General features: G+C 33.6%; 3 protein-coding genes and 1 pseudogene across 3 annotated transcripts; 1 reads left to right on the top strand and 3 right to left on the bottom strand.

The window, feature by feature from the left end:
* Nucleotides 1-476: 476 nt before the first annotated feature.
* LOC124832616 (putative indole-3-acetic acid-amido synthetase GH3.6) lies at nt 477-3,624 on the top strand. The gene is made up of 3 exons (XM_047306867.2): nt 477-1,254; nt 2,041-2,154; nt 2,240-3,624. The coding sequence occupies exons 1-3, from the start codon at nt 974-976 to the stop codon at nt 3,570-3,572; spliced, it is 1,728 nt and encodes a 575-aa protein (XP_047162823.1). The 5' UTR covers nt 477-973; the 3' UTR covers nt 3,573-3,624.
* Nucleotides 3,625-3,711: 87 nt separating this feature from the next.
* Nucleotides 3,712-7,884, bottom strand: LOC124832618 (sugar transporter ERD6-like 7). Its single transcript, XM_088114773.1, has 18 exons — nt 7,650-7,884; nt 7,379-7,441; nt 6,954-7,043; nt 6,815-6,874; nt 6,663-6,728; nt 6,485-6,550; nt 6,303-6,378; nt 6,114-6,178; nt 5,927-6,019; nt 5,745-5,825; nt 5,489-5,573; nt 5,227-5,270; nt 5,043-5,105; nt 4,889-4,948; nt 4,756-4,809; nt 4,609-4,668; nt 4,248-4,362; nt 3,712-4,089 (listed from the first exon to the last, which is right to left on the bottom strand). The coding sequence occupies exons 1-18, from the start codon at nt 7,797-7,799 to the stop codon at nt 3,974-3,976; spliced, it is 1,407 nt and encodes a 468-aa protein (XP_087970899.1). The 5' UTR covers nt 7,800-7,884; the 3' UTR covers nt 3,712-3,973.
* Nucleotides 7,885-10,878: 2,994 nt separating this feature from the next.
* LOC124832617 (sugar transporter ERD6-like 7) lies at nt 10,879-15,006 on the bottom strand. The gene is made up of 18 exons (XM_047306869.2): nt 14,658-15,006; nt 14,424-14,486; nt 14,031-14,120; nt 13,871-13,930; nt 13,713-13,778; nt 13,558-13,623; nt 13,368-13,443; nt 13,097-13,161; nt 12,911-13,003; nt 12,725-12,805; nt 12,308-12,392; nt 12,090-12,133; nt 11,944-12,006; nt 11,783-11,842; nt 11,647-11,700; nt 11,492-11,551; nt 11,272-11,386; nt 10,879-11,175 (listed from the first exon to the last, which is right to left on the bottom strand). Exons 1-18 carry the CDS (start codon nt 14,820-14,822, stop codon nt 11,060-11,062), a joined length of 1,422 nt encoding a protein of 473 aa, XP_047162825.1. The 5' UTR covers nt 14,823-15,006; the 3' UTR covers nt 10,879-11,059.
* Nucleotides 15,007-19,825: 4,819 nt separating this feature from the next.
* LOC124832619 (putative LRR receptor-like serine/threonine-protein kinase RKF3 pseudogene) lies at nt 19,826-22,397 on the bottom strand (annotated as a pseudogene).
* Between the last annotated feature and the right edge of the window lie 1,190 nt (nt 22,398-23,587).

The following is a 23,587-nucleotide window of genomic DNA, read 5'->3' as shown; positions in this document are numbered from 1 at the left end:
ATCAAAATCAAAAACCCAGAGAATGAACACAGGGACTCGCGAAAACAAAGAACCAAGATCGCAAACAACTTTTTAATCGTGACCTCCATGCGCGAACCAAGTGAAACCTTCGCGTCTTCTCCTTCCTCGAGCAATTGCGAAAACCAGTGCGCCTTCGAAGCAGAAAGAATCCCTAATAGCAAAAACTCCCAATTTTTGAAGCATCTTCATGCATCCTTCATCTCCATTGCCTTCATCACGAACCCAAAATCCATGGCTGCCAATCAAACACAAAACCAAAAACCTCCAAAAAAAAACCCTCACAGTTTTCTCAAATTTGATTAAACAAAATGTGAATTACCATTGATTAAGCAAAATATTGAGAAAAGGGTTGTGTTCAATCACAACTATAATAATTTTTTAATTCAAAAATTAGAAATTATACGTGACAATAATTTAATTATCATATTTGTCATGTCACGTAATTGTCTTTTAAACGACCGTTTGTTTTAATTTTTCAAAAATAAAAAATCAATTAAGAAAACGAATAAATATGAAACCAATTTCAGATTCTGAAAAAAAAAAAAAAACTTACCATGCCACATAAAGTAGTGGACCAAATTTAAGATTATGAAAAAAAAAATCTAGCGAAACATTAAAACCAAAAATATATTACTTTTATTTATTTATTTTTAAAAAACTCTTACCCGATGATATGATTGGGCCGATGAGGTGGCAAGAGAATTATGCGTCAGCTTGACCGCAACGCTTTGAGTCTGTCTCTATCATCGTTGGCGTCGTCCAAATCAGGAGCAGACAGCGCAGAAGCTCACAACAATAAATAAAACCTTTTAAAACCGTGTCACCCCAAAGTCAAAACTCGACAAAGCCATAACCCAACCGAACCAAAGAAACGGCTCAAGAGCCCCCACAAAGGTTGATTCTTGAAGTGTTGTAATCCCAACAAACACCATAGCAGAAACCAAAGCAAAAGATGATGACAGACGACGAACTGATACAGAAACTTGAAGACTTAACCATCAACGCCCACCATCACCAGTTGGAGACTCTCCGTTCGATCCTTCTTCACAATGGCACCGTGCGCTATCTTCAACCCTTCTTCAAGAACGCTCCTCTTCCTCTTGATCACTCCACTTTCACACGTCTCCTGCCTCTCTCTTCTCATGAAGATTACGTTGACTACATTAACCTCATGGCAGATGGAAAGGATGACCCCTTTCTTTCTGTTGACCCTCTCCGCTGCTTCTTTTACAGGTTGCTCAATCCCTTCTTTCTTTCCTCCTTCAGATCGCATCATGTCTTCCATTTTGGTTCTTTGTTTTCGCATTCTTGGAATTAGAGATGTCTCTTTATATTAATCATTGGCAGCATTACATATCGTTAAAAAGTTCAAGAAGAGTGGTTTTTTATTCCTCGGTTTTACTGATGATGATAGATTTTCTTTGAAATATTCATCGATTTAATCAGATTTTTTTCTAGTCACGGATTAAATTAAAGTTTGTCACCTTCCACTTACATCAATCAAATATTAGGATATGTTGGTATTGATGTTTGTTTTTATAAAATGTTTCTGTTTGTATTCTTAATTTTAAAAGGGAGAACTTTCTGTCATGGGTGGTGACCCGGTGACCCCCACAGGAAGGTCACTATGAATTTTGTATCTTTTTATAATTTTTTTTATTTAAAATGAAATTTATTTGCTGAAAAAGAGTTGGATAAAATGTTTACTTTTGTGTGTGTGGAATATCATATGTTGGTACCACTCTTTTTTCAAAAATGTTAAATTTTCAATTTATTTCATGATTTGCAAAAAAACATTAAATTTCATTTTTTCTTAAGATGATTTTTTTGTAATTACAAAAACAAAAAACTTAAAAACGTTTGCTTTTAACTACTCAGAATCTTCTCATACTGAACAAACAAACTTGGGATTCACCCTCGAGCATTCCTTACACCAACTTCTTTGTGGTTCTTGTACGTTTTAATGCTTTTGGGGCACTTAAATTTGTTGGTAATCGTGGTCTTAATTTTCTTCCTCAGTTCGGGAACAAGTTCGAGCACCATGAGACCGAAATTGATCCCTTACTTCGATTCAAGCCTTTCTAAAGCCGCCTCCTTTATCGGTCACCGAGGCAGTATTGCTGTTCGTCAAAGGTGAATCAATCAAATAATTTTAATTTGTGCCAAATTTTGAAGAATATTAAGTTTGTTCAACACTGAGTTTCAAAATTCCTTGCAGGGTATTCCCTCCTAGACCTGAAGTGAACAAGATCCTATGGTTTCTCTATGCTGACAATACAACTACTACTAAATGTGGCTTGAAAGTCATGGCTGCTTCCACATACCCTTTGCAAAGCGGTAATGCTACCCCTCAGCAACTTGCTGCTTTTTCCAGTCCCCTAGAAGTTATTCTTGGATCTCATGTTGAGCATCAAATGTACTGCCACCTTCTATGTGGCCTTGGGAATCTTGATGTTATAGATGGAATCACAACCCCTTATGCTATAGGCTTGATCAAAGCATTTGGTCTTCTGGAGTCCAAGTGGGGGCAACTGTGTGATGATCTTGATCATGGATTTCCGTGTAATGAAATTTCTGAGGGGCCAATGAGGGAAGCTGTGACTAAGACACTTGGTGGACCTCAGCCAGAATTGGCAAATAGAATAAGATTAATCTGTGAAGGTAACAACTGGGGTGGAATTGTGTGTAGATTGTGGCCGAACACTCGTTATATCAGGTGTGTTACCACTGGAAGCATGAAGCAATACTACCAAAAGATCAAATACTATGCAGGAGAGGTACCTATTTTAGGAGGAGATTACTTTGCTTCAGAATGCTGTGTTGGTTTAAATTTGGACATGATGCAACCCCCTGAGACAACACGGTTTGTGATATTTCCAACTTTTGCCTACTTTGAGTTTCTTCCATTTAACATGAATGAGGACAATGTTAGCAAAGAAACAGTGGACCTTTGCAGTGTGGAGGTTGGGAAGATGTATGAAGTGGTTGTTACTACTTACAGAGGATTTTATCGCTACCGTTTGGGCGATATAGTGAGAGTTGTTGGTTTCCATAACTCATCTCCAGAAGTTGAGTATGTGATGAGAGCACCTAAGAATCCTGCTGAGATTGTGACTGAGAAAGACTTGATTTCAGCTGTTGAAAATTTTCAACTTTCACTTAGAGATGCTATGAATATTGAGATTGTTGAGTATGCAAGTTTCTTGGACCAGGGGTCATTGCAGAAACAGTTGAAAGTATTTGTGGAAGTTGAAGATGAATCTAATTTTCTGGAGGACAAGCTAGAGGAATCAATTAAAGTTTTTAGAAGTTGTATGTCCACTCTCGAGAGTGGCTTGGGAGCTATATACAAGGTGCAGAGGGATAAAGGTCAACTAAGAAACTTACTGTTGTTCATAGTAAGGTCTGGAGCTTTTGATCAATTATCAGATTTAGCCATTCAGAATGGAACATCAGCTAGTCAATATAAACCACCCAAGATTATAAGGAATCATGAAGTTGTTAAACTCTTGGAAAATTTAGCCATTGTGACAGTGTCGTTTGATGGTTAATAATACTACTTAGAGAATGGAATGAATTTCTACACTACTTTGTTGATTTCAATCTGATGACGTACAGATAGGTGTAATTGAAAGATTAGTTAATGCGTACTTTCGAGAGGTTAATAGTAATAGATTTGAGAGTTTTGAATGCCATAATAAAATCGTATATTTTTCCTCCTTTTGGAGCTAAAGTGCAACTGCAAATTTTACATTACTGCCTTTGGATATACATTTCATGAACGAATGACATTAAGACAAACAATGAGAATTATACACCATGAGAATGAATCATCAACACAGAAGCAAACCTACGACAATTTATATGACTAGTGATTATTCAATCATCAAATTATCGATCTTCTTCGTTTTCTGCCGTACACTGTTCAGCAAATCACAAAAAGTCAAGCTTCTTATGAGTTAATTGCTGCTTGTAATTGTTCCAAGCTTTTCCCATTGGTTTCTGGCACCGCAAAAATTATAAATAATATAGCCAATGCATTAATTGCTGCATAAAGAATGAAGGTACCTGCAAATCGTACACAAGTGAATTTACTAGTTATACCGGTTACCTGAACTTCAATCTTCCCAATTATTCCCAAGTGATAAACCAATTATCAAGCAATAATAGTGATCATTACACCTTTAAGTGAAATAAAACTAAAACTAATGACTTGTATTTATTACCATAAGAACTCCAGCTCATGAGAAAGTTGAAAGTATAGGAACATAACCATGCACCAAACCAGTTCGTTAATGTGGCCAAACTTCCAGCTTGCCCTTTAATATTGACAGGAAATATCTGTAACCAAAAGGTGAAATCATAGTAACAGAGATAATGTTTTATAAGGGGAGAATTTATAAGTAGATTTTGGCTATTAACAGGCACAACTAGCTTCTCCCCAAATCAGGAAAAATACATCAGAGCAGGGCATCAACAATTTCTAGTTCTTAAGTACCACAGTTATTATTGAAATTCCAGTGTATCTATAATTAATTTGCATGTCTTTTGTGGTAGGCTTGAAAGAAGAGAGAGGGAGGCAAGTACCTCGGACATCACAACCCATGGAATTGCTCCCATTCCTATTCCGAATGATCCTATGTAGACCTAATATCACCAAAGGAAAGATTAATGTGAAATGGAGAATGAGTTCATATTTATGAGACGTTGAGAAAGGAATACTAATGGTCATACCAGTATGCCTATTACGGCAAGTGCTGGGACAGCTGCAACACCCAAATCGTAGACCTGTTCAACAAGAATATTACTTTCACACATTATCAGGATTAAAAACCAGAAGCTATAGGGTTCTCAATTTGGAATATACCTTGAGATAGAATGCAACTGCTAAAATTGTACACCCTGCCACCACTCCCGTTCCGGATAACTAAAATGAAACAGGAACGAACAATAATACACAAAAGGGATCTTTATAAGCAAAGAAAAGTTTTATGATAAACTGTTTTGTGCTTTGAATTTACTAGAAGTAGGGGCTTCCTCCCAGTTTTATCGATTAAGACAGCTCCAATACCTGTGACAACAAGCTACAAAAGAAAAAAAGATGAAAAACTATGAATTGGTTTGGGACTACGAAGTTAGTATCTCAATCCTTTTGCATAAACAAAGATTAGATTTTCAAAGAGCAACCAGGTTAAAATTAATAACCTGAAGGCAAGCATATGATATAGTTCCGATGGCGGGAGAAAATCCTGACATAAAATCCACAAACATTCGATGCCACAAAATAAAATTAGAATGCCGATTGAAATTTACTCAATTTTTTTAATATACTTTCAATGGGAACTGTGACAATGAGTTATGGATCAGATGGAAATTGTGATACGCAAGAATGGATGATGGTGTCATGAACTGGAATGCTGACACTGAACAAAGTGTGCTACTGTGATGATTACAGCAATATACTTACTTGCTAGTTCAAAAATACTGCTGGCATAAAAGCAAATTGCATTGATTCCTCCAAACTGCTGGCAGACCATTAGGCCTATTCCTATCTGGTCATTGACGTATAAAATATAGTTATAAAAAATTATTTTTTACTTCATTTATTTTCACCCCTAGACCAAACCTTGCGGAAAGGGAAGCTAAGTTTTAGTCACATTGTTCAAAAAGGAAAAAGAAAGAAACTTTCAATCAAAAGTTAGAATGTTAAAAGGTATAGTTACAGTGACTGAGCGCAAATATCTTCTGTGGAACAATTCCAGTAGCCTAGATTTTGGGAGCTGCTCCAAAGTAGTTATGTAGTCCTGTGTGCCGATGACATACAACCACTTAAACACGGTATGTTAAGAATGTTTTGTCTTGAACATTGAAGCAAAGGTAGAGTTATATCTAAAAGTATATGAACCTGAACTTCCTCTGCCTCCTTTGATATATCAGCATCTTTGCCACGAAGTATTTGCAGTGCTGCCTCAAAATCTTTTTTACGTCCTCTCTTCGCCTGCAACAATTGTTTGGTTAGAACTCTCCATGTTGTTTAAACCACCACGCGTTTTCCTCTTACAAAAGCATGAATTTGTAAATTGGTTTCTTACTAGCCATCTCGGAGACTCTGGAATCATAAACAGACCCAGTAGCAATACAGAAGTGGGAATTAGGCCTACAATTGCAAACACTCACAGTTAGTTTTCCAGCAAAGTAATCAGTTAATTTCTAATTTTATAATTTTTTCTTTTCTGCCCATACCAACATCATAGAACTATATTTAAATAGGTAAGACTCACCAATTAAAGCTAAAGCTCTCCACGAAAGTACATTTCCAATGGTGAATGCCACTGACACACCGGCAGTGATCATGAACTACAAGGCGAAATGAAATACAAATTAGTACAGATTCAATCAGTTTACTGCAGACACACATAAAGCCAATGTTTCCAGATTTATAAAAGTTGCTGCTGAGATCTACCTGATTTAAGGTAGTCAGTGTCCCTCGGAGTTCTTTAGGTGCTATTTCTGCTATAAAGACAGGAACCTTGTACAATCCATCCCACATATGGTAAAATATTAGTATTTTGAGCATGCAAGTGTCTGAAACGAAATCTTATGCATGAAGTTGTTTTTTGGAGAGTAGAACTATAACCAACCACATATGAAAAAACTCCCATTCCATATCCTGTTGCTAGCCTCCCAATGTCCAGAGGCACGGGACCCTGTAAAGCAAAAGAAAAAGTTCTGGTGGGTTATAATTCATGGACAATAGTTATGGAAAAACATGCACAAGTTTAGTGGTAAGAACCTCAGAAAAGTAAATAGCAAGCCAGCCCCCAACACAGAAAGCACTTGACACTCTCATTGCCTGCAGATGTTCCAAAATCAACTTTTTCACACCTGGACTGGTTAATCCCAAACAAGCATCGTAATTTCCCAGAACTTACTCCTTTTCGTCCGAGGAAATCAGCAATAGGCCCACTTGTTATTGCGCCAACCATCGCACCAAAAGTCAAGATTGAGCCAAACAAGGAGTACTACATACAATCAGTACAAAAGAAGACAGGAAATTATATCAAATCCTGGGAAAGTCTGCTGGCACATGCATCAACATCCATAAAGAAAGGGAATATATTTGAGTACATAATATTCGAAGCCAATCAAAGATTTTAGATCACTAACATTCATTTTGGCTCTAGTTATATGAGTCGATGCTCTTAGAAAGTTGTACATATTTCTATCTTAATATTCTTAATCCTATCAGTCCTGGCCATCTTTAAGATTGCTGAAAGAGTAGTCGCTGTTGAACATTTTCAAGTTTTCTTCCCATGATTCCACTAATCCTAAAAAATGGTGAATAAAGCAGGCTTACCTCTGCCAAAGACAGGTTGAAATCCTTCCTGATAGCATCTTGAGTGGGAGATGAATATCCAGCCTGAAAACAGAGACATAATCATTCCACATGGAAACATAGCAGTCAATCAAACTATAATTTTTCTGTTCTCAGATTTTTTTCATCTGTCTTGCAATGAAGGCCGCGAAAGTGCTTCCGTTTTGGATTTCAACTTTACAACATCCTCTTTACAGGGAAGAACAAGTGTTATTTGTCTTACATAGAGTTCAACTACAAACTAAACACTTACACAAGCACCAAATTCGTAAGAACCACACACTGCAACGAATGTACAAAAATAAAGCATCCATGGATGCCCTTTGCTTGCATGGACCAACTGATGGTCCAGTGGCTCTCTGATTCCTTTCTGCACGCCTTCCTCCACAACTTTGATCTCCATGCTCACTTCTACGCGTAATTAATTACTGATTCCTAGTATATATGTTGATGGAGTATGTATAGCAGAAAGAGCAGACCCATATTGAAGTAAGCATGTTGTTTTTAGACTTGTGTCATGTGAAGTGACCTTCATTTTATTATTATAAATAAATGACCAAAAGATTTCCTTTTTATTTCTTTTGCAATGGACAAGAATGATTTTATTTTCATGAATGAGACTAAATCATAATTTTTTTTGGACTAGAAACAAAAGGTATCTTAAAATATATGTCCCAAAGTTGAAATACAGCAGGAAGAGAAAGTAGTATACCACACTAGTCGATCTAGATTTCATGTTTTTGGATGGACGTGGGAGCTTCACTTACTTTAAGATGTCAATGTCGTGCGCAATGATTGCGTAGCCGTCTTCAACTAGTCTAAGGTTTGGTGACTGGGAAGGAGGCTATGACTTTAGAAAAATATTCTCAAGATTTCTTTTTAGTTAATATTAAAAGAGTAAAAGTGCATGGCACAAAAGGCTACAATGGAATATTCTTTGTTGATTGAATATTTTCTACGGGGCAAATATATATACAAAAATCTTTTTGGATAAGCACCCATCAGGATAACCTAAAAGACAAAAACAAGCAAATACAACTAATATGTATTCTAGAACCTACTAATATTTACAGCAAACATAATAGAGTGTTTTTCCTGCACCTCACTAATCTCATATTGCACCTCTCTATTTTTTTCATATTTTCAACTGCATCCTTGTTAGGGAATCTTTTTACTACTTTTTTTATTTAACCCATTCAACGATAAAAAAAAAGCACCAACCCCTTCCTCCTCTGCTTCTCTTTGCCACATTTCATATTCCATTACACCCCCTTTGCTGGTAGGTACAGTGTTTCAAGACGATGAAAAATTTACCATTAAAGGACAGAAATTATGACCAGGTAGCCATTTTGGCAGAGTTGGTAATTTAACTTCAAATTTAAGCATTTGAATGACTTGCATGACAGAAGGCCTGAATTTGTAATTTGGATGAGCACACCAAAGACCTATACCCATTAACCTTTTCATTTGTTCATCATCAAATGCTCCACATAGTTTTGGGTCTGCAACTTTCACGTCCAGGATCAAGAAAAAAATTCTAAACCTTAATTCCAACTGCGGTGAACATCAACCGCAGCTCCAAATGCGACGAGCGTCAACCGCTCTCCCAAGTGCAACCGCATTTCCAACTCCGACAGCTTCTCAACCGCACAACCACCACTACAAGAGCTCACCCACCACCACGATACAACCACCAACGAGAACAGGTCTGTGAGAATAAAGCGCGAGACTACAACATGTAAAATGAGGAAAGGAGGGGAGAAACACTCCGTGAGAAGAAAGGAGAAAGAAAGGGAGTGTAGGGGAATATGAAATGCGCAAAGAGAGGCAGAGGAGGAAGGGGTAGGTGCTTTTTTTCAATAGTTGAATGGGTGAAAATAAAAAAAAACAGTGAAAAAATTCCTTGATAAGGGCACACTTGAAAATACGAAAGAATAGGAGGTGCAGATTAGATGACTGAGGTGTAGGGAGAAGCATTCAACATAATAATATAACAAAGGCACTTGCTCCCTCCATCAAATGCTCCCTGACTCGCTGACCACCCCATATCAATTTTGCTTTTCTCTATAATTGGATATCACGTTTCACCTTCAACAAATTTTACATATTTTATATTTTAATTTATTATTTTTATTTAAAAAAAAATTAATCTTCAACCCGATGTGACGAAATTCATTAACGGATTACCACGTCCATTTTAATAAAATTTTTAAAACTATTTTAATTATTATTTAAATAAAAATATATGAATTAAATTAATAATAATTATTTAATTAAATAAAATAAAATTAATTCATAAATAATTAAATAATAATTTTAAATTAATTAAATAATATGTATATATTAATTTAAAATATAATAAATTAAAAACTAAAAATTTAAAAAGAAATTGCCCACATCCATTTTAATAAATTTTTAAAAACTATTTTATTATTTAAATAATGATACATAAATTAATATTCTCTGCTGCTTTGAATATCTCGATGAGAGCAAATATATATACAAAGTGAAATTCTTTTTGGATAAGAACCAGTCAGGAAAACATAAAAGACAAAACAAACAAATACTTCTAGAACTTACTAATATTTACATAGAAAATACAACTAATGTATTCTAGAACCTATTAATATTTACATCTGACATAATAATATAACAGTTGACTAAATCAAGAGTGTGCAGAAGAATGAAGAACATATTAGACCAAGAAGATATTCAGCTTCTTCTTTTTTAAATATATGGATATTCGAGTTTTAAATTTGATTATTCTTTTAATATTTTTCTTAATTATAGGTAACTCTCATCTTTCTTTTTTTATCACATTGTTATTTAGTTTAGTAATTTTCTTTCTATTTCTTTTATCAATCTTATTATTATTTTGGTCAATAGTACATTCCATTATTCCAACATTGAATTATGTTGCAATGAAGTTGAAATTTTCATTTGGGTCAATGGTGAGATTTTCAAACAGCATTTCAATTGTGTAATCATCTTCATAGCTTATCATAAATCTAACTTTTAGATAATTTTGCATTATTATGTTCCATAGATCAAAAGTTTCACATCTAAGAGTGAAATAGTCTTGTAAGAAATTTGCTTCACCTTCCATTTAAGAGATATGTAAGAAAAATCAGATACTACTTTTGGATATTGGATTTTGAAAATATTTTATATAAAAATAAATTATATGGGGGATCTTTTGTGATTTATTTTTCAACTTTCTAAATCTAAATATTAAATATGTTTTGCTCTTTATATAAAAAAAAATTTAAAAATCTAAACAAGTAATTTAAACGAGAAAGAAATAGAGTAAATATTTTCTTCACTTCTATCAAATTGGTGAAAAAAAAAGTATACATTTGTTGTTTTTGGTTTATCTTGTAAATTAATTACTAATGAGCCACGGTCCTTTTAATAAATTTGACCTTTTATTTTTAATGCTAGATTTTGCTGTTCTTGTCGGAGCTAAAATGCAACTGGAAAACTTTAATTAATGTCTGGAATTTATTTTCTGAATCATTGGCATTAAGAACCAATGTGAGAACAAATTCAATCGTCATTACAGAATCAAGCTATTTCGACAAATAATATGCCTATTGATGATTCAATCGTTAAACTTTTCACTTCCAACTCACACAGCTATGCAAATCACAAAACTTCTGCTTCCTATGAATTAATGGCTGCTTGTAATTGTTCCAAGCTCTTGCCCTTCGTTTCCGGCACCACAACAATTATAAATAATATAGCCAATGCATTAATTCCTGCATAAAGAATGAAGGTACCTGCAAATCGTACACACATTCGTTCTATAAGTTTCATGAACTTCAATATTCTACGATTACACTGCACCCTTAATTGAAATAAATCTGAACATTTACCATAGGAGCTCCAGCTGATGAGGAAGTTGAAAGTGTAGGAGCATAACCATGAACCAAACCAGTTCGTTAATGTGGCAACACTTCCTGCCACCCCTTTAATATTCACAGGAAATATCTGTAACGAAGGTAATATTTGAGTAAAAATTAAGTCTTGCTGATTCCAATAACAAAAATGAATTTTTATAAGTAGAGAATATGTAAGCTGGCTTTGAAAGAAGACCTCGGACATCAAAACCCATGGAATTGCTCCCATTCCTATTGAAAATGATCCTATGTAGACCTAATATCACCAAATGGAGTATGAGTTCATATCTCAGAAACATGGAATATAGCAGCATTATTCTGTGACTGCAAGTGAAATGGTGCTGATCATACCAGTACGCCTGTGACTGCAAGTGCTGGAACTGCCGCAAGACCCACCTCGTGAACCTAATTCACACAAGGATATCACCTTCAAATACTATTATCAGGACTAAAAACCAGAAGCTATGGGGTTCATGTTGAGATGTACCTTGAGATAGAATGCAACTGCTGCAAATATGCATCCTGTCACCAATCCTGATGCGGATAACTAAAATGTAACCATGAAATAACAAGAAGAATGTTATGCACAAGAAGACCTTTAAAAGAAAACGAAAGTTTGAAGATAAACTGTTTGGTCGTTGGATTTACTAGAAGAAGGGGCTTCCTTCCAGCTTTATCTATGAAGGCTGCTCCAAGACCTGTGACCACAACCTGCAAGAGGAAAATTTTGAGTTGATTTTCGGTAAACAATATCTGATTTTACATGAGCTAGTGATTAAGTTCAAATTACGAACCTGAAGGCATGCATAAGATATTGTCCCAATGGCGGGAGAAAATCCTGACATAAAATCCACAAATATTCATTGCCAAAATCTTAAAATTGATTGCTTCATGGGCTATGTGGAAGTGAGTTATAGGTTAATGGAAATGATGATGCACAAGAATGTACGATGGTGGGCATAGACTTTGAACCAAAAACATTATGATTACAGCAATTCTCATTAGCACGCACCTGCTTGGTCAAAAATACTGCTGACATAAAAGCAAACACCATTGATGCCCCCAAGCTGCTGGCAGATCATAAGGCCTATTCCAATCTGCCCATTGATATATAAAACAAGATATACGTGTATTCTTACTGTGTACTTTGTTGCATATATTCATGAAAAGTGAGAAGATGAAAATTTTGAACGAAAATCATTTCAAACATGTTTGACACAACAAAAGCATAAAAAGGTTGAAAATTCACTGTTTGTCATGTTAATTCTTTGAAAATCATTTTAAGCTTATTTTGTTTTTCATCCCAATACCTAGTCTACCAAACCAAACACATCTTTAAAGAAAGAGAAGTAATATTTAGAGGCATTATCCAAAACGAAAAAGAAATCATGTTTCATTCAAAAGTTAGAATGATGAGAGTTATACTTACAGTTAAAGAGCGCAAATATCTTCTATGAAACAATTCCAGCAGACTGGATTTTGGAAGCTTCTCCAATGTAGTTATATAGTCCTGTGTGGCAATGACAAATGCACTACTTAAACACGGTATCTTATAGCATTTCACTTTGAAGCAAAGGCGCCGAATTATATCTAAAACTAGCTACAGTAAAGGAACCTGAATTTCCTCTGCCTCCTCAGAAATATCAGTATCTTTTCCACGAAGAATTTGCAGTGCTGCCACAAAATCTTTTTGGCGTCCTCTCTTGGCCTGAAATAATTGTTTAGTTTTTACTCTATATGTTATGCAAACCACTGCTCATTGCCCTCTTAAAGAACATGCATAGTTGAAATGATTTCTTACCAGCCATCTCGGAGACTCCGGAATGAAAAACAGACCCAAAAGCAATATAGAAGAGGGAACGATGCCTTCAAGTGCAAACAGTTAATTAGTTCTCCAGCCAAGTTTATTTAAGTTCTAATTCTATGATTCCTAGAATTTGGGCTTGGCATAATAACTTGTAAGGAGGGTACTTTCAAAGCCTCGTGATGCTTCACTCAACCTTTTTGGTTATCCCTTTGTGAGACACTGACACCCTTATTGATGGAATTAAATTCAAACAGGGAACACTCACCAGTTAAAGCTAAAGTCCTCCATGAAAGTACATTTCCAATTATGAACGACACTGACACACCAGAAACAATCATGAACTGCAAGGAGAAAATTAAACAGAACTTAGATGTTTTTGTTACTTTTATTTCATACTGTTTAAAACAGATTCAGCCAGTATGATTCCAAAGTCAATAATTGTCTAAGAAATCCACCTGATTTAAGGTAGTCAGAGTCCCACGGAGTTCTTTTGGTGCAATTTCTGCTATGAAGACAGGAACCTTGACAATACATCACGTATATGGTCAGTTTATAGCAATTTGAACATAACGAAATTCTGTTAGTTTAGTTTTGGGTGAGTAGAACTAACCACATATGAAAAAACTCCCATTCCATACCCTGTTGCTATCCTCGCAATGTCCAAAGGAAGTGGGCCCTATAAAAGGAAAACAAAAAAGGTTGTGTTAGGGTTATAACCCTTGTAGAACAGTTATGACAAAAACACGTTACAAGTTTAGTGGTAAGAACCTCAGCAAAGTAAATCATAAGCCAGCCTCCAACACAGAAAACACTGGACACTCTCATTGCCTGCATATTCGGAAATCAACTTTTTCATACCTTGGAAACCTGAACTAAAAATAGTTAACAAGTTATTCCCAAACAACTATCATAATTTCCCTCAACTTACCCCTTTACGTCCAATAAAATCAGCAATAGGTCCACTAGTTATTGCGCCAACCATTGCCCCAAATGACAAGATGGAGCCAAACAAGGAGTACTGCATACGGTCAACGAACAAAAAACCAAAGAAAACAAGATCAAATCCAGGTCCAGTTTGCTACCATAGACATCAAAATCCATCAAGCAAAGGGAGTATATTTGAGTACATGATAATGATAAGTTTCTTGTTGCAACTAAAAACTTTTCCGAACTTTTCAGCCAACCAAAGATTTTAGATCACTGACATTTTAGTTTAGATCAGCTGAGCATGATAGAAAATTGTACATATCATTAGTTTATCCCTTTCAATTTATTTCCCATTATTTCACTAATCCTAAAGTGTGAATAACTACAGGCATACCTCTGCCAAAGACAGACCGAGATCCCTTGTGATAGCATCTTGAGTGGGAGATGAATATCCAACCTGAAAACAGAATAGTAATCATTCCACAGAGAAACATATACATATTAAACTCTCAGTAAGTTAAACTTTATGTGATTCCTCTCTGCATTTCAACTTTACAACATCCTCGTAACTGTGAATGATAAATGTTATTTTTGCCACACATAGTTAAACTATAAACCAAACACCTACACATGTTCCGAATTCATAAGATCCCCACACAGCAACAAATGTACTAAAGTAAACCATCCATGGATGCCCTTTGGTTGCTTGGACAAGATTGTCCTTCTGTTCACCCACAAGTGGATCTCTTAATCCACTCTGCGTGCCATCTTCCACATCTTCTTTAATCGCCATGTTCACTTCTATCCCTGATCACTTCCTAGTTCAACTCCTTGGTTCATATATAGGGAAAGAAAAAGAGACGCATGTGATCATTCTGTTATGGAAGTTTCAGAACTTTTTTCCCCTTATTAACATAAGGGATAGAAGTTAAAAGACAGCAAGCATTGTCCCACACAAAAATGGCACCTAAATTCAATAACTTGAATTTATATGTTGTATCTTTTGGAGGGACGTGGGAGTTAAACCTACCCTTCAAAGTTATGGACAAAACAGCGTACTAAATTCAGTATAAAAATTTGGAAAATCGTAATTTTTAGGCTGTATATATCTTGACAATAATTGAGTGAGCGCTTTAATTTCATGTTTGTTTAATTTTCTTATTGAAAGAGACGGTGGCTAGGGCAATTAACTTCATTCATTCATGAGAAAAGAAATGCGATGTCTTCATCTGAATTCTTGATCACAAGTTTTGACGCAATGTCACCGTCGATTACGGTTTGCGATCATTTAAGTTCTTTGGATATTTTTGAAGAAAAAGTTACAGGAATATATATAGCCACGTGAAAAAAGAATTTTCAAATAGAGTAAAAATACAAGTTATGAAAGAAAAATATATATTTCCAGTTTATTTAATTTTTTTTCACAAATTTATAACTTTTATTTTAAACTTTAATTGATTGGATTTACACTTTTATCTTAAAAAAGTTTTACTTTTGCCCTCTCAAATTCAAAATATATCTTTATAAATAATTGTTGAAATTCATTCCCCCAAAGATTGCTATTGCGGTATTTTACATCAATGTAAAATACGGCTAATATGGATTATATTTATTATTATTAAATATTATTAATAAATACAAAATAATATTAATTACTCAAAAATAAACATTATCCATTACTTAATACCTTTAATAAAAAATATAAATTGTGACTTAATTGTATTAAATTATTAATCATTAATGGAAATTAGGTTGAGATTGTTAAATGATTGAACCATATTTTTACTCAAATATACCTTTCTTAAAAAAACAAATCCTAGAAAAACATAACCACGCTTTATTTATTTACACTTATTAATCATGGCCAGAATACAGATCCAGATCCAAACGCAGTACACAGAATCCGATGTTGACTCGACTTCTATTATTTTTTGTAAAATGAAAAGATTAATATACGGATAAGAAACTTTTACACAATATAAAAATAAAATAATCAAAAATTAAAATTTTGTATTTAAAATAAAAAGAAAGTAAAATATAAGAAAGAATAATATAAAAATGAATATAAAAAATTTATGTATATTAAAGTATTAATTTTTAAATAAAAAAGGAAACAAAAATAGAAGAGCATAAATAAATAATTAATACAATATAAAATATTTCTATTTTTATTTTTTAGATTCAAGGAACAAATTAAATTAAAAATATGTTAAAATAATATTGTTGTTATTTGATTTAGTTTTTAATATAAATTTTTATTAGATTGATTTTAAAATTTAACAAAAGAGAACAAAAGAAAAAAAAGTATATTATATTATAATATTTAACCCTAAAAATTAAAATAAATATTTAAAATATTTGAAAAGGCATAAGAATGTATAAAACTATTAATAATATAAAGTAGTTTCAAAAAATATTAATTCCAGTTTAACTATTTGTTAAATAAAATTAAATAATATTTTCAATAAAACTTGAAATTTAACTGTTATAAGATTAAAATTATCATTGCAATTGAAAAAAATATTTTAAATATGGAAAAAATGTGTATTTAAAAATTAAATTAAATTTATAATCAATAAGCATTTAATTAGTATAAAAAACTATTTAACGTTGAAAAAAAGTACTATATACTTATTGAAGCATAATGTATGGAAGTAATAATATTGAAAAAATAATTTAAAAATATATCAAATAATATTTAACAATACAATCTTTAAATTCAGAGAGATTTGATATAAGATTAACAGGAATTTCATTACTTTTTTCTTCAAGTATTGTCCTATGCAAATTTATGATTTGAAAAAAAAAATCAATTTTGCTTCAAGATGTAAATCAAGAATTGCTCACAAAATATTGTTGATGATGAGATTTTTTACCGGAAAATGACACTTGAACAACCATTTTTGACAACATTTAGACACGCGCACACGTGTCAAAATCTGAGTGGTCCATTTTCATTTAATTTTTCCAACTGGACCACTCAGATTTTGACACGTGTGCGCGTGTCTAAATGTTGTCAAAAATGGTTGTTCAAGTATCATTTTCCTTTTTTACCTGTGCCACGTATTCTTAATCATAGTGATTTTTCCTATAAGTCACTGTACCTTTCAATTGACAGTTATATTCTTCATTTATTTTAAAAGTTATAATGATTGTTTAATTAAAAACCACAAAGACAATAAATTAAATTTAAATTAATAAACTAATAAAATCTAAAAAAATTACAGCAAATAATTAAATAATAATTCATATTAAAAAATACAATATTAATAAATAATTATAGATTCAAAAAGTTAACAAACATATTTAAATTTGGAAATTAAAAAGAAATAATTACATGAAAAGAAAATATTTAAATAAATATCAAATGTAAAAAAATGCAAATTAAAAATATTAATAGCAAAATATTAAATATTTAAATAAACTAATAAAAAATAAGAAACAAATCAAATTCAAAAATATTATAGTAAATCAAAATAAATAGAAGAAGCACTGAAAAAGTTCTTTTACCGTAATTCCAATTGTGGCTTAAATAAATTGCACTTCTAAGTGCCCGCACTTCCAATTGCGGTTACGGTGGACGTTCAATCGTACTTCTAAGTGCGACAACATCTGCTTCGCTGATGTGTTCTCAATTACTACGTCTCGACTCGACCTTGTCTCACCCAATCCAGAAATGCATCCAATCTAGACCTTCATCCCATCCAACCCAAAAATGTATCCAACCCAGCATGACGTCCTCTCATCCACTGTGGTTAAGGCCTCGACCTTCATCCCTTCCAATCCAGAAATGCATCCCGACACATATTCTGATAAGGGTACAGTTGGAATAATAGAAAAATAGAGAGGTGCAGGGTGAGACTGGTGAAATGCAGGGAGAAACACTCTTTTAATCAATGTGTCATGAAATAAAAAGAGTTTAGACTGGGGTGCAACTAATCATCATCAAATAACACATTAATTGTTTTTGCTTCTATAAATACTTAAAAATGAGATTCAGACGTTCGTGACACATAAGCAAATTATTTAATAAAAAGTTAAAATTATTATTTTAAAATACCATATTTGAATATTTTTTAAAGTATTATTAAAAATTATGCTAACATGAAGTTAATAATTTAAAATTGTTTCGTATTTAAAATTTAAAATTTATTTTTAAAATGTTTGTATAATATAAAAATTGTATTTTTTACACAATAGTCATTGTAACAAAAAAGAATTGCTAAAAATATTAATTAATTTTTTTATTGATAGGATTATTGCAAATATGGCAATGAAAGACAATTAATTTCATTTTTTTTTCTGGGAAAGATGATGAACATTATTTGTTGCATATATCTTGTTTAACTGTCACTAATAAGGTCTCTTTATACTGTTTACAAAAATGTTTTATCCACTTGAACAAGTGGCTTAGAATAATAAAAAAAATATGAATTTCAATATTTTAATATCCAAAGTTAATTACTCATTATTAGTTGACGTTGTCTCATTTGCAAGAAATCTTGTCTAGTCTATCAAAGATAATCACTCTTATTTTCTTCCGCACAATTTTGATTTAATCTATCAAATTCATTAATATGTGACCCCTATATAGTCTATTGTCCCACGCAAGTGTTCATTTGTCTCTTAAGATGTATTCAATTATTGTGTTGTTTTTTTATTTTCGTCTTTTATTATATTGTAATAGTAAAAACATCTAGACTCAATAATTTCATATTTCATATGTTGTGAAAAATTGTTACAAACTAAATAAATCATTTAAGAAATTGGAAAATTGAAAACTAATTTAACAAATTGTTGAGTTGAAAATACAAAAATGCTTTCTAAATCAAAACTCAAGTGCTCACTATTATTAATATTAAATAACAATACATAGCAAGTGATTTCGTTAGGGAAGTGATCTAACTAGAGAAAAGATACAATAATAGGGAAGTGCTCACTATTATTAATCAAAATTTCGTTAGTGGAATTTTGGTTAGTTAAAGTGTTATTTTAGTTCATTATTGTAAATATGTCTTGCCTTGCGTTTTCTCTCTCTCTCTACCATTTACCTTTTTTCTTTTTTCCTAAATAAGATTTTAGTTGATGAAGTTTAAATGAAACAAAATTAATAAAATCTATTGGTTATGTCAATATTACTCTTTATCACTACTTCACAATCTATAATGTTTAACTTATAAAATAATTCCTAACAATTTAGTTAAAAATGGTTAGTTACTGATCTAAGATGTTTCACTTAAAAAATGTCTCTCCTTAAGTTAAGTAAAGAACAAGTATATTTTAACCTAAAATGTTTCACTTAAAGGAGTGATCCTCCCGAGGCAAGTTAGAAGAAAATTCATTTCAATTTATCATATTTCACTTATAAAAAGTGATCCTTCCTAAGATAAGTTAAAACAACTTTGTCTTAATATGAGAGAGATACTTGGATTACAAAAGAGATGTTTCCTAAATTTAAGTTAAAAATGACTACACCTTGATCTATCAACTTACTCCCCATAGTGCATCTTTTTTTTATCATAAACATTGATGAACATGTATCAGTGTCATCAAAACATCAGAAAAAATAAATAAAAATTTAACTTAAATAAAAATTTAACTTAAATAAAAATAGTTAATGAATAAATAATAATTGAAATGAGATTACTAAAGAGAGAGATATATTGTGAGTTTAATTATGGATCCTCCCAATAGTTCGAGGTCTGACCACTGGATTGTAATGTTAAACTGGTAGATCAATGAGTATCACATCATCATAATAATTCTTAAGAAAAAAAAAGCTAAAGTCATAATCAATGACAGGCAATAATTGAATTAAGATAGATTTAAAACTTGTTCAGAAGTAAATACCCGACAACTTTAGATCCCAAAAGATTAAGTCCAAAAACTTTCTAAGAACCCAATTTTTCTGATTCATCCCCCTTTCCTCCAAATTCAGAGGAAGAAAAATGTTACTAAACAACAGTAATGAATAATAGAACACAGTCCCCTCTATTATTCTACACGCTTTTATTTCACCTTTTTCCCATTATTCCACAAAATGCTATCACACCATTTAGTCTGAGTTAGGCTCCCAAGATTGACCAAACTAGTCACTGCTGTTAGTCAAACCAGGTCTCAATGGCCACTAGAAATCAACTCAGATTAACAAGATGAGGTTCTGATTGGCAATACAGGAAGCAGATTGATCTTGGCAAACGAAACGTGGTATCATTAAAATCTAAAATTGTAATGTACAATAGAAAACAATCCCATATCTCCATTCTCTATCCCCTTCTTCCTTGCTTAAAATAGCAGGTATAGAAACTTTACCATGTGTTGCTTTGGTTGAATCAGCTCTGCCACCCCCATTTATTCCACAGATTTCTCAGTATCAATCCTCCCAGCAATACAAGAGAATGAGGACACTAATTCCTCCGTCTCTAGCATTTTAACAACCTGGTCCATTGTTGGCCTAGCATATAGTTGAGGATGACAACATAGTATAGCAACCAATACATGCTTCTCAAGAATTTCTATTGGACCAAGTTCTGGCATACCATCTTCAATAACATCCAAAGCTCTACCATTCCTAACCAATGACCAAGCAAAGTCAGTGACTGCAGAGGGTTGCCCATCAGTGTCAATTTCAAGAGCCCTTTTCCCACTCAAAAGCTCAAGAAGCACAACCCCAAAACTGAACACATCACTTCTCTCAGTCAACTGTCCATACAAAGCATACTCAGGTGCGACATACCCCATGGTTCCAGCCACTCTAGTGCTCATATGGGTCATTCCCTCAGGTTTGAACTTCGCTAACCCAAAATCTGCTACCTTGGCTTCAAATTTGAGGTCCAGAAGTATGTTACTAGCTTTAATATCCCTATGGATGATGGAAGGTTGGGCCCCATAGTGCAAATAAGCCAACCCCCTAGCAGTGCCTAGAGCAATCTTTTGACGAATTGGCCAACTGAGTTTCTGCTTAGCAGAACCAAATAAATGATCATAAACGCTCCCATTCTCCATCAAATCAGTGACAATAATCCTCTGGTGACCCTCTAAATTAGTTGTAGCAGTACAATACCCTCTTAAGCCAACAAGGTTCACATGCCTAACGCTCGCAATAACCTCAACTTCATGAGTGAAGCTAGGATCCCCAGCAACAGAACAATTCTTAAACCTTTTCAATGCAACCTGAGTCCCATCAACCAGCGTCCCTCTGTAAACATTCCCATAAGCCCCCTTCCCAATTATGTTATCACCGGCGAAATTCCTAGTAGCCTTTTTAATCTCATCAAAAGTGAACCTAATCAAAGTAGTAGTCTGGTTCATAGAATCCAACCCAGAACCCAAACCCATCTCAGTTTTACAAATATCCTTCTTCTTCTTCTTTTTCTTCAATCTAAAGTAAGCCCAAAAAACACCAAAGACCAACAAGAAGAAGGCCAGAACACAAAAAGCCGCAACAAGAATGTTTCGACGCTTACCAGTTGAAACTGAAGAAGGAAAACCAAAGTTGAACAGACAATCAGCAGTGCTGGGGTCTTGCAGGTTGGAGAAGGAAGCAGCATATATAGAAGGAATAATCTTGCAATCAGTGGTATTGTCCGTGAGATGGGAGTCCAAGTTGGACAAAGCTTTGGTGCAGAGAGCACAAGCTGCGAAACTGTTGAGAGAATGGTTACAAGTATTCCGTATGGGTTCAAGAGCTGAGAGAGGCAAAAGGTGCTCGAATTGGGATCGGTTGGTGATGTTGTTGCAGGAGAGGGAAAAAGAAGAGGAAGGGAGGTTGCAGGAGGAACGAATGTCGTATTGGTGGGTGTGATTTTGGAGAGCGGTCCAGCAGGAGAAGGAGGCGTTGGAAGGAGGGAAGAGACCGGTGCGGTGGAGGTAATCGGATTGAAGAATACGAAGGGATTGGCGCATGTAAAGACACCGTGTCTTGGAGTCCGATGAGGGTCTCGAAAGGACGAGGTCGAAGTTGAGAGGACAGGAATCGGAGAGGGAAAGCGCAGGGAGAGTGAGGAAGACGGTGACAAGGATCCAGAACAGTGGCATTGGGAGTTTGTGGCTGCGTAACAACCTTTGAGTTTTAGAGCATGATACACAGTTGTTTGTTGCTTCTGTTGTACAATGATGTACACGTGAAGAACCCGTGAAGAGGTAGTTCAAAAATGGTGATTTTCTCCAATAGAACAAAGAAACATTGAAGAACCCGTGAGATTCGCAACAATTTCTAAGAACTCCAGCTACTATCTCAGTCTACAATGAATGCTTTTCGAGGTGGGACCATATTAAAACTACCTCTGTCTCTCTCGCTCTCTCTTCGCAGCTTCCCTTGTTTACTTAAACATACGCTTCTCTTTTAAACGCGTAATAATATCAAACCATTTCTTTTTTTGTTTTGAATTCCACTGAAAAGAAAGAAGTCACGTTATTTAAATTAAAGACGTCAGAGTAAAAAATTAACAGAAATAAATGAAAATTTCGTAGAAAAATAAATTAATATTTAATAGATACAAACTCAAATGATTCTCATTTGTTAACGTGTAAATAGAGAATTATCTCCTGTGTTCACTTGCACAGATTTACTATTTAAAGAGATTTGAAGAGATGTATTTGCAAATATTTTGGTTGTTCACTTGCACAGATTTAAGAAGAAACGAAAGGAATGATTTGAGGGATGAGCTTAGAATCATCTCCCTCTAACGAGAGAAGATTTGCGGGAGAAAAACATCATTTTCCTTTTTTATCCCTTATATACAACTAATAATAATAATAATAATAATAATAATAATAATAATAATAATAATAATAATAGTAATAATAATAATAAAAAGAAAATAATAATAATATTATTATTAATAATAATAATTATTATTATTATTATTTCAATTTACTAAATTATTAAAAATATGAAAATTAAAAATAAATTCATTTTACTAAAATAAAATTTTTGTACAATATTAAAATTAATTTTAATAATTAATGTTAACTTTTTACTCTTTATAAACATTTTTACAATTAAGGTTTAAACCCTCCCTTGGTCCTCATTTTTGTATGAAAATCTCAGTTTGGTCATCATTTTTTCATCTGTCTCAATTGGGTCATATTTTTTTTGTAAAAATGAACACATTTTACCCTAACCGTTAAATTGTAACAAACGGCGTTAGTTAGTGCTGACGTGTTACATAATTAATACGCTGATGTCAAAATATTTTATTACGTGGAATTTTTATTTAATTTGAGAGATTATGACATGGCAACCTTTGGTCGTTCTCTTCTTCTTCGTTTTGATCTTTTATCTGGGGCAAGGAAAGTGCTCGCGATGGCGCAACCAAATGGCATTTACGGTGGCTCGTGGCGGCGTGAGAAATAATTTACTAGGGCTTAGATTTTGTATCTCCTTTCTTGAGCGTCAGAGATTTTTCCCCTTTCTGGAAGACCAGAGACTGCATCTTGTGAGTGAAAAACCTGTTTGCATCGGTGGAAAGCAATGGCTGGTATCTACGCCTTATCAAAAACAAGCTCCTCCTCCAAAATGAATAAGGCGAGCATCCGAGAAAGCCCCATCTCCCA

This window comes from Vigna umbellata, chromosome 5 (assembly GCF_029865625.1).
Source record: "Vigna umbellata cultivar VRB3 chromosome 5, Vumbellata_1.0, whole genome shotgun sequence".
NCBI lineage: Eukaryota > Viridiplantae > Streptophyta > Magnoliopsida > Fabales > Fabaceae > Vigna > Vigna umbellata.
The sequence above is the reverse complement of the archived record's forward strand: the minus strand, read 5'-3'. Positions and strand labels throughout refer to the sequence as shown.